Below are 11,663 nucleotides of genomic sequence, written 5' to 3'. Positions count from 1 at the left end.
ATTTTATATAATACTTGACATTATATATTATGAAGTTATAGTAAGGCAATACTGTCGACGATTTGTTTTAGAAATAATACGTATCGGTATTTATGCCCATCTTTTTTACCTTTTACATCATATTTTTTTGTAGCATGCAATGCGCATTTTTCACAAAGACAAAATAACTAAGTATAAATCTTATAACAATGTCAAACAGTTATTTATGTAACTTAAAAGTGAAATTCATTTATACGCCTAATCTTTACAATATCAAAAGAAATTATTTAATCGGATTGGAAAAAAGTCGATAGATTTAAATAAAAAAAAAAATATATATATATATATATATATTAATATGATGTGTATGTGCGTGTATATGTGTGCACGTATATGCGAATACGTGCGCATCTTATTATCAAAATTATTAAATTATCTTATTTTCAAACTTCAATAATATTTTGTTACACATGCTTTTACGTTTCTTAAACACTTTATGCGGATTCATCAGTTTAAAAACTTTAATCATATCGTAACATACACTTCGCAGATATTATTTATATTAATCAAAGATTAAATACATAAGAATCTGAATATTGTTTGTACAAATCTAAATTTATTTCTAATGAATGTCATTTTATTATGTCTATATCTTCTTTATACTAGACGTTCTTCATAATAATTGGAAAAATCAATTTTTATTTAAACAAATGATTATAGAAACTACCAAAATGGAAAAGTTATAAGAAATTAGTTAGTAATTTAGTAACTAAAAGGGATCTTATTGCAAATTTTTATTTAAAATTTAATTACTGAAGCATTTCATGTTAGAATGTTTTTTATTAACAAAATTTCGATCTGCATATTAAATATAGAGTACTGTGATATAATAATTTTTAATCAATAATTACATTGGATAAATTTTATTTCTGTGCATTCTCTCACTCCTTTTCTCGAATTACGGAATCAAATACGAAAATATTTATTCACTTTGAGATAACCTTTTGTAAAATTTTTATTAAAAAATGGTAATTTTATATCTATTATGAGAATCTTTACATGTATATATAAATTATAGCATATTCTAATTTAATTATTATTTAAATCACGTTGAATGCTACAACGATATTAGAAACTGTGTTTATATCTATGTCTAAATAAAATTGTTTGTTAAGCTGATGTTATGAAAAAAATTGTTCCCTTCTATGACACCTTAACTGTCGTTTTGAAAAGACATGGTCCTCAGTACATTGTGTGTCGAAGAAGACGATAGATCAATTCAATAATTGTTGTACTAATTAATAAGTTTTAATTACTTTCGATCTTAAGGAAAATTTTTTTTCTGTTATATTGTTTATAATATCATCAATATCAATATAATCTGAAAATAACATTTTTACATTATAAGTAGGTATGTATATCATATTTTATCGTAATTAAAATTTTAACATAAACTTTGTGACAAAATACTTCAACAGAAAATGTTTAATTTAAATACAGAAAGAAGTGGTCAAAACTTATGATATCTTGTAAACAGCAAATCGAGAAGCTGAATCTTATTAGATTTCTTTTGACGTATGATACGTATTGACGCATGACTGTCATTAACAAGTAATGATGAGTTATTCTTGTCGCATAGGATGATAATTTATGATCTTTTTGATTCGAGATAACACAGAACAGTCATAATATAATTTGTTAGCAATTTGTCTTCTCATTTCAATATTTATTTGCGAGATTCGCAGGTATGTATACAATTTTCTAACGATCTGTAGTATTCAGCAGTACCAAAGTTTTCTAGATATTATTTTTTTCGATATTATTTTTTTTTTAAAGGCATGTACAGATTCAATATATCCGCACCAGGCGTGGTTTTCTTAAATGGAGATCCCATACCGAAGTATAACCAAAGTACTATTGCAGCCGGTTTAAACATGCGTACCAAGCTTACATTTTCTTCGTTTTTACCAAACGCAGTTAAAAAGAATTTTATCGAACTGAATTTTCCGGATATCCAATTACGAATGAAGATACCTTTACTCGCATATTTTCATCTTTTCAATATAATCAAATCTACAAATAATGATTTAACAATATGCAGAGAAGTAAGAAAGTTCATCAGCACGTTGGTGTGCATTGGCACGTATAATTCCGACAATCGTGAACATTTCTCAAGTTTACAAGCTTTCTTTTCGTTGCTTGTTTTAATCGCTCACCGACATTCTATCAACATAACAACATCTTTTGTCGTGAAAATTTCATCAGAACTGCCGATCGGTGAGGGTCTCGGTAGTTCGGCATCGTTTTTGGTATGTCTTGCAGCATGTTTCTTGCGATGGTCTTTCTTACAGAAAGGAATAAGCTCTTGTGAATTTGAATCGGAAGAGCGCTTAAGAATCATGCATTACTGTAGCATTTGCGAAAGATTTATATTCCATTCTTCGTCGTCAATCAGCATTTCTGCATGCATTAAGGGTACAATAGTTATATATGGAAAGACCACAGAAGGGACATATGTCGATTGGATATATCAAGATTATCCAAGCATAAAGATTTTGTTGGTTTGCTCGAATGCTAGACGGAAAATCGTGCAAAACAGAAAATTTGATATAATCAGACATTTATATTCGTTTATTCAACCCATCATGAATATCATCGACGAATTATCGAAAACATTTGTTGAAATGTTATGTGATTGGAAAATGGATCAGGATACGAGAAAATTATTTCAAAATGTTGATGAGCTTGAGCCTTCTGAACTAAAGGACCATTATGAGAAATTACTGGTAAATTTCTTTTGATAAATTTCAATATTTTTTTGTACATATTTATGTATTTATACGTGGTTGCTTCTCAGAAGTTTATATACGGATATTTATGTTCTGCTTCTCTGCGAAAATTTTAATTATTTTTTAACGTAATTCCACAGGATCTTATTCTCTTGAATCAAGGATTATTAAATGCATTGGGAGCCTCACATCCATACGTAGACATTATTTGTGCAATTGCACAAAATTATTCACTAAGGGGGAAGATGACATATAGAGGCAGATGTGGATATGTATTTATTGTACTACCACCGAATTTCATGGATAATGATCTCTTTAGACTTATAAACGAATTAGAATTTTATAATTTCTCCGCTACGGTAACTAATTTGTGTGGAAAATGGAATGGAATGAGAGTTGAATCACATTGAAGTCAACAACTTAATAAGCGACTAAATATGCAATCTATTAAGACAGGTATATCCGATATATGTAGATTCTTGGAATATAAATACAGTACATTTTATTAAATATGTGTGTGTGTGTGTGTATATATATATAGATATATGTATTTGATTTAAATAATAGTTAAATTAGAATATATTCGCTATAATTTATATATATATATATATATATATATATATATATATAAATTATAGCGAATATATTCTAATTTAATTATTATTTAAATCAAATATATGTTAATGTTTCTATTTCTTAGTCTATGTATGTATGAATGTTTATGTGTATTTCGTTTTAACACATTTGTTAAACTGATATTATGAAAAGAAATTCTTTTTTTCTGTGACACCTTAACTGCCGTTTCGAAAAGACATAATCCTCAGCATATTGTGTGTTGAAGAAGAAGATAGTTCAATCCAATAATTGTATATCTAATTAATAAGTTTTAATTAGAGTTTTTTCGATTTGACAATTTTTTCTGTTATTCATAACATATCGAATTACAAAATAAGTACGTATATTATATTCGTATATCATATTACGTATATCATATTTTATCATTACAATCTTAATTTACAATCTTAATAGAAACTTCGTAACAAAATACTTCGGTGATAGAAAATGTTTAATTTAAATACAGAAAGAAATGGACAAAATCTATGATATCTTATAAATAACACAAAAAAGAACGAGAAGCTGAATCTTATCAAATTTTTTTACGCATGACTGTCATTAACAAATAACGACAAATTAGTCTTGTCGCACGATGTAATTTATATTCTTTTTGATGCAGATTTAATACAGAAGAGTAATAAATAGTTTGTAAACCTTCCCGCTTCAACATTTATCTGTGAGATTTACGAGTATGTAATACAATTTTCTAACAATCTGTATTATTCAGCAATACTCACAGTTTTCTAGACTTGAAATTATTTTTTTATAAAAAGCATGTACAAGTTCATTATATCCGCATCAGGCGCAGTGTATTTACATGGAGATCCCGTACCGAATTATGACGGAACTGCTATTGTTATCACCTTAAACATGCGTATCAAACCTACGTTTTCTTTGTTACATCAAGTGTCGAAGCGAAATTTATTGAGCTGAATTTCTCGCGTATTAAATTACACATGAAGATATATACCTTTATACATATTCCTTCAATTATTTAATAAAATTAAATCTACACATTTGACTGATATACAAATATATCATGCGAAAAAGTAAGACAGTTCGTCAAGTCGTTGACGACGTACACCGGCACATACAATCGCGACAATCGTGAACATTTTTCAAATTTAGGAGCTTTCTTTTCGTTACTTGTTCTCATCGTTCATCGTTATTCCAACAATAATTCCACATAACAATATCTTTTGTCGTGAGAATTTCATCAGAATTGCCGATCGGTGAGGGTCTGGATAGTTCGGCGTTATTTTTAGTATGTCTTGCGGCATGCTTTTTGCAATGGTCTCTTTTACAGAATGGAATATGCAATGTGCTTGACCTGGAAGATCATTCAAAAATTGTACATTACTCTAGCATATTTGATAAGTTTCTATTCGATTCTTCGAACTCAGCCAGCATCGCCGCATCCGTTAAGAGTATGATAATTATATGCCGAAAGGAATGCAGAACGTTACATGGAGCCATTCCAAGCATAAAGATTTTGCTGGTTTCCCCGAATGTTAGACAGAGAACCGTACAAAACAAACGACTCGAGATAATAAGATATTCGTTTATCAAACCTATCATAGATAACATTGACAAATTATCGGAAACATGTATTGAAATGTTAAATAATTTAGTACCGGAGCTAAATAATTTCCAAATATCATTAATTCATGATATTGAGACTGATATAAACCTTATCCTACCCAGCAATTACAGAAAACACTACTACGGGAAATTAGCGGTAAATCTCTTTTAATAATATTAATATTTTATTAATATTTTTTTTCACATATTTATTAATTTTTTTATGGTTGTCTCTTAGTGATTCTTATACAGATGTTCTGTACGAAACAGATTTTCTCTACGAAAATTTTAATTATCTTTTAATGTATACTTCACAGAATCTTATTCATATAAATCAAGGATTATTAAGTGCATTGGGAGCGTCGCATCCAAACGCAGACATTATTTGTGCAATTGCACAGAATTATGGATACGCCTTTATTGTACTACCACCGAACTTCATAGACGATGATCTTGCTAAACTTATAGACGAATTAAAGTCACATAATTTTTCTGCTACAATAATCAGTTTGTGTGGAAAAGGGAACGAAATGAGATTTGAATAACATATTAAAATCAATAATTTAATATAAGAGACTAAATATATGTATTGAGACAGCATATCCGGATCATGTAGATTTTGGGAATATAAATGTATATTTTTTAAACATGTATGTATATATATATTTGTGTGTATATTTAAGATAAATTATATAAATATTACATAAAAATGTTACATAAAAATTCTATTAAAAGTAATTGTATCATTTTTATATAATTTTCATTATCTTACAAATATGATATCATATATTATCTGTAAAATTAAATCTATATACATGTTTCTCAAATATATTCAGATTTTTTTATATTAAAATACTTTCATAAAACAGAGAGAGAGAGAGAGAGAGAGAGAGAGAGAGAGAGAGAGAGAGAGAGAGAAGAGGAGGGAGAGGGAGAGAGTATTAAAAGAAAGAATTGGATGTACTTGACAGATTTTTTGTATAATATAGTGGTATTTTAAATATACAGAATTTGTTCCCAGAATCTAATTGTTAGGATAGATATAACGAAAACACAAGATGTGACAAGATATAATTTCAGATATATTGTACTTTAATAGTTAAATGACGCTGGAAGCTGACTCTCATGCCAAGTATGAACCTTTACGTGAATCAAATAATTGAAAGTTCCTAGATTTAATGTAAAAATCTTAATTTATTCATTTAACAATATTAATAAAATATATAAATATATAAATAGATAAATTAAAAAATAATAATAATAGTAATTAGATATCTAATAATAATTAGATATCTTATTATTATAATAATTAAATATCTTTTAGTTATAATTGGATGTGAATATTTATATTATTTATATGTTTTAATTTTGTGTATGTGTATCGCATTAGATATATATTTTTATATGCGAAATAAATGTACTACTCTAATAAATTGCTTTTTATACAGTACAGTTATTCTGGTGAATGTAATTTTACATATTCTCACGTATTTAGAAAAACACACATATATCTAACGGCGCTAAGTTTGCGTTAAATTGTTATTCTTTTAATTCCATAACATTTTTTATTTATTTATTTAAAGTCTTTTTATTTTAATGTACATCTGATCATAAGACTGTTTATATTTTCAATATTTTTTTACAGAAACATGTTCCGGAATGTCACGTATTTTTTTTAGAGAAATTGAACTTACGGTACCATATTATATTTTATTAGATAGAATATTTTTAATATCCAAGTAGTAATGACAAAAAGGAAGGAAAAGAAATTAATCCAATGTTAAAAAAAGCTATTATAGGTTCGTATTAGAAGCTTTAAAATGTACATTCTCAATATTTAATATCTGCAAATACTATGGCGATATTCACTCTCGCCTTATTTGTAGGAGATGTTGATCGATCGCGGTCAGACACGGTGCAAATAGACGTCGTCGGTCTACTCCACTTGTAGAATATTCAGTGTAACACCGCGAAATTCATTAGCGCACAACGGGATGCGGTAAAACTGTAACCAACCGACGTTCGTTGCCGCGATTCGCTTTTCCAGCATACGAGTATACGAATATTCCGCTTCTCAATTTGCGATAACGCATGGCATACGCGACAAAAGCGCGTCGTAAAGTATCGTGTATGACTATCACTCGCCCAATGACTATCATAAAAACTATATATGAAAGAATATATACGTTAGAGATATCCTTTCCAGTTTCTTGGTTTTATCTTTATACAGCGTGAAGACAAAACTGAAGCTGATAATACTGATAAGTTTGCTGAAATTTTTACGAATTATAATATTTATTTTTTTTCCTCATTATTTTTGCAAAAAACTGTACAGTTAGAGAGTTTGAATTTTGTTATGAATTTTGGACTATCGGATTTTTTTGGTTTTTGAAAAAAAGGATTATGTTGAACATCATTAATTATTCAATTTGTTAAATTAACATAAAACATTAAGTTTATCAAATCCTATATTTTAGTATAATTATCGTGGATAGCAAGATTACGGGACCATCCCGTAGATGTATTCGTTATGTCGTATTGTCACGTACAATGCGTGCTGCAAATTTAATGCAACGAATTTTCGGGAGAAGGACATATTCCGACCGAGATATAAACGAGGTTCTCGACTTGGTGCGCGTTAAACGTTAATTGCCATTACGTGGCGTGTTGCTAATTGCGACGTTCACCACAGGCACAACGCGATGCGAATAGGGTCACGTTGCAGTGTCTAAAGCGTCAAATAGGCGACATACTCGCAGGATAGATTTGAAATTAGAAGATTTCAGATTAGTTATTGCTCACGATGCGAGGAATAGCATTTCGTTGCTGATACCAAAGCAATTAAAAGTTATTAAAGCCGTGGGAACGCGGCCAATCGACCATTGCGAGCGTATGAAATCCATACATTGCGAATAATCGATGGATATTTTTAGATTTTCAGAATATTTTCAAATATCTTTTAATTCTGTTAACTGAATTTACATCTTAAAAAAAAATGATAAAATGAACTCCGCGCAAGAAATTGTTAGATAATAGGCGTCAGGTAGTAAGCAAAATTAAATCGATTTTCAAACTTATCGGAAAATCGTACATGGAAAGATAATTCCATTTAACTCGATTATAAATAATTATAAATAATTACTCCGCTCAAAATTGATTTTGTAATATGAAAAACTAACTTTCATAGCGAAAAGTGAAAAACGATTGGCTTAATCGTTTAATTAATTATCAGAACTCTGGCGATCTTTTAGCGTGCAGCTCTTTCGCAAAATTGGACAGAATTTCGGTTCGCTATCCAAATTGCAGCGAATCTATTGAGATGATTTCGAATTAAGCCGCAGACTTGAGGTTGCTCGCATCGTTCGGCCGATGATGTTGACGTATCATTGTGGCGTAGAAAGCACGTCGGATATGCAAACAGGATCAGGACGCACTTTGCATCGCGTGCGCTTATAGCGATCAGACATGATAGGAGGATTGATTGTCCATACATCCCTTTCTCCTCGACCGTCCGCTTTCTCTACCACCTGTATTATGTAACACCCTGTCTATCACGTCTTGTTACCGTGAAATGAACGGTGAACTGGAGTTGCGAGATTATCTTCCGATAATTAGATTTCCATGCGATCTTTTTGGCGTATCGCTGACGCATGCTCTTTATTCACGAATATACGCGAACACACGGTCTTGTATTTGAAGAGAAATATTGCGATAATGTTATAAAAATTAAAATTTTAAACCTAATAATATTTTTTTAAAAATTTAGAATCGACTTTTTGTTATCTAAAATATATCGAAAAGCATTAATAATTTCGGATAATAATTCCGGAGAATAAAAACGATTAAGAATTTAAGAATTGATAATAATTAATTGATAAGAATTTTTAATTAAATTTGTAACACAAAATTAAATTACTTTCTTAAAATTATTAAATAAGAAGGATCTTTTCTTTCTTTACTCTACTAAATTAATTGTTTACTTTTACAAAATTTTACAAGTCAAAGTATAATCTAATTAATTTGGAACGGTTGATTTGAAGAGTAAAATCTCGATTTTTGAGGATTTGTTTATCACTGAAGCTTCGGCTGTTTCTGAAAATTTGTGACATTTGAGCGCGATCTCCCATGAGGTATAACGCCTTAAGGCCTTATGCGGACGTATAACGTTAGAAGATCCCCCGAGCGAAAGGTAAACGCGCATCGAATTTCGAGGAATATATATTTGCTTCTTGTGCGCCTGCGGTCAAATTTGCGCCTGGCCGGAAGTTCCGCCGATACAAGCGTCGAATAATGTGCTGAGAAAGCGACTCTCCCTCTATTTCTCTCCGACTATTTGCTATGTAGAAAGACGTGTCCCCAAAGATATCGTGCTCTGGAAACGTAAACGAAACTTAATATTTTATGAATAACATATTTCCTTTAAATCTTGTATATGAATTTATCTTGCGGGTATATAATATATTTTTTATAAAATAGTTGAAAAAAAGGATTAAAAAATATATTAATGTCTTAATATATTAATATATTAACGGGAAAATGCAAATAAAAAAATAATTTGTTGTATACGTATCATAAATAATTTATTATTTATTATAGCATCATATTTTTCATTTTAATTGGATTTTATAAAATAAAAAAATGCCAAGAGATAAAAGAAAAGCGAGAATGGCAAGTAAAATTTTAAAAATAAATTATACGGAAATATCGGGAAAATTTAATTTTGTAATAACTTTCGTTTTAATGTGACAATTATCAAGCAATCGGGTATCTCGTATTTTATCTCAGGGAAATGTGAGATATATGTGAAAGAAAAGCGCGTGTTACTCGTTGACGTCTCTACGCTTGTCGACGTGACAAAGGTCGACAAAGAGTTCGCGGAATTATTCCACGTCGCCACAGGACGCATATTAACTTGATCCTTTTCATTCCGCTCGGCCTTTCGCACGCTGAAGGAAAAAGGTGATCGCCGAGGCGTAACGCTCTCCAAGACGATGGGTGTCCCGTCCTTTTCATGGGGCCTCGTTCTTTTCTCTCAAAGCGGCCGCAGTCGTCGCTATTTCCGCGCCGGGACGACAATTTGCATGAGATTTGCATGAGATCCCTCCGCGACCTTCACTCTTTTTTGATACTCCTGACGCTATATCTTTAAGAGCCGGTGCACGATGAGACATAAAAATAACAGGCAATGAGTAACGAACAAAATCTCGAAACTCGTATACAAATGTGATTGACTTTAATTTGTTATTATAAAATAGAAACGGAGAATGAATAAGGATATCAAAGATAAGACGAAGTTAAAATTCATTGTAAGAAACTTGTTTGTGAGAAAAAGTTTGTAATAAGCCGCAGGAAGATGCACATGTTAAAGGAACATTCGATGCCTGCATAAACAAACGAAAGTTTGTAATTTAGTCGACGTCTATATTCTTCTCATGTTTTAAACATGATTTATCTTTATTAATTTTATAATCTACATATTATAAATTTATATTAAGTTGTAAATTGTAGATGTTTTGCTGTTAAATTCGAGTACGATATATGATTTTAGACGAAAAATATTCGACCGATACTAGCCGAATCGCTATGAATCCGGTAACATTGCTCCACGCACAGTCGGCACAATTCTTTTTGTAAAAGAAAGTTTGGGAAAACTTACGAACGTGCCGGCCGTATTTCCAACTATCGCTTTTACGAGTGTCCTACAAATTTTCAGAGAGAATACGTGGCGTGGCAAACAAAGAAGACTGGACGTAGCAAATGTTACTAGCGAAAATTCATATAACAAGCAAATATAACGCGAGTTCTCTTCGTCAGAAATTTACAAGCGTGAAAGCGAGGGTCGGGAAAGCGCGGAACTCTCATAATAGTTCTCAACACTCCGGGAAAATCCGCTCCATATCGAAACAATTATAAGAGGAGAGTTTAATCCTCGATTTCCCATGTAGCTCGACTCGACGAGACGTCCCCGTTTAACCTTTCGACGCCATTGCTATCCCCCTCGCGGAATTGACAGGTCTGAGATTTATGTAAGAGTACAAGCATTACCTACAAGAGATGTATGTAACGACGTGTTCATCACGCCATCATGGCGAACGGAGACGGAATATTATCATCGTAATGATAAAATTACTAAATTGCAGGAAATTTACATTATATACAATTTTCATTATATTATTTATGAGTATACGTATTATAATTATATTTGGAATTGACTTTTTCAACGCACGTATATTTCCGCGCGATATATTTGTTTTTTTACACACAGTTTTATAATTCAAATCATCTTTATTCGATTTTTCTTTCTTCTTCTCGTGTAAACACTTGCAAAAACGATACATTATTTACACATTGCGTGCAGACGGTATTTGGTTTGTTATCGATTCACAGTAGGACGTCATAATACAATATTTGTGTTCAAAAAAAGCTAGTTACGAGTTATCACGGAAATGAAATTTCTTCTTCTATTTGTTTCCCCTTTTAACTTTGACAATCTGATAATTAAATATTGATATATTTATCCTTATTAAAACTGGGCTTATCCCCATTGCAAATCGAGTTTCCTCCCCCACCAACTTTGAATGCGATTTTCTGCTAAATGACTGGAGCACATAAATAGCATTAAATTTTCTCATAGATGCGAATTCGATTTGCGATGGTGGGAGTTTCGACTTAATAAAGATGATATATTTGTCATCGAAC

General features: G+C 30.8%; 3 protein-coding genes across 5 annotated transcripts in view; all 3 read left to right on the top strand.

The window, feature by feature from the left end:
• LOC105428980 (peroxisomal leader peptide-processing protease-like) overlaps nt 1-11,663 on the top strand; it is a 173,350-nt gene that overhangs the window by 42,913 nt on the left and 118,774 nt on the right. The gene's annotated exons all lie outside the window — the stretch shown is intronic.
• LOC105428849 (uncharacterized) overlaps nt 1-11,663 on the top strand; it is a 94,490-nt gene that overhangs the window by 42,917 nt on the left and 39,910 nt on the right. The window lies entirely within an intron of this gene.
• LOC105428850 (uncharacterized) lies at nt 39-6,414 on the top strand. The gene is made up of 4 exons (XM_089084799.1): nt 39-2,765; nt 2,909-3,224; nt 4,003-5,121; nt 5,282-6,414. The coding sequence occupies exons 1-2, from the start codon at nt 1,818-1,820 to the stop codon at nt 3,176-3,178; spliced, it is 1,218 nt and encodes a 405-aa protein (XP_088940925.1). The 5' UTR covers nt 39-1,817; the 3' UTR covers nt 3,179-3,224; nt 4,003-5,121; nt 5,282-6,414.

Source organism: Pogonomyrmex barbatus, unplaced genomic scaffold (assembly GCF_055798465.1).
Source record: "Pogonomyrmex barbatus isolate J1 unplaced genomic scaffold, ASM5579846v1 scaffold9, whole genome shotgun sequence".
NCBI classification, from domain to species: Eukaryota; Metazoa; Arthropoda; class Insecta; order Hymenoptera; family Formicidae; genus Pogonomyrmex; species Pogonomyrmex barbatus.
Note: the sequence above shows the minus strand (reverse complement) of the source record. Positions and strands in the feature narration are given on the sequence as shown.

Excerpts from the sequence above, each read along its gene's own strand:
- LOC105428850 (XM_089084799.1), top strand. The coding sequence starts at position 1,818 with ATGTACAGATTCAATATATCCGCACCAGGCGTGGTTTTCTTAAATGGA. Across the intron at positions 2,766-2,908 it reads ACCATTATGAGAAATTACTG|GATCTTATTCTCTTGAATCA; the intron begins GTAAATTTCTTT and ends GTAATTCCACAG.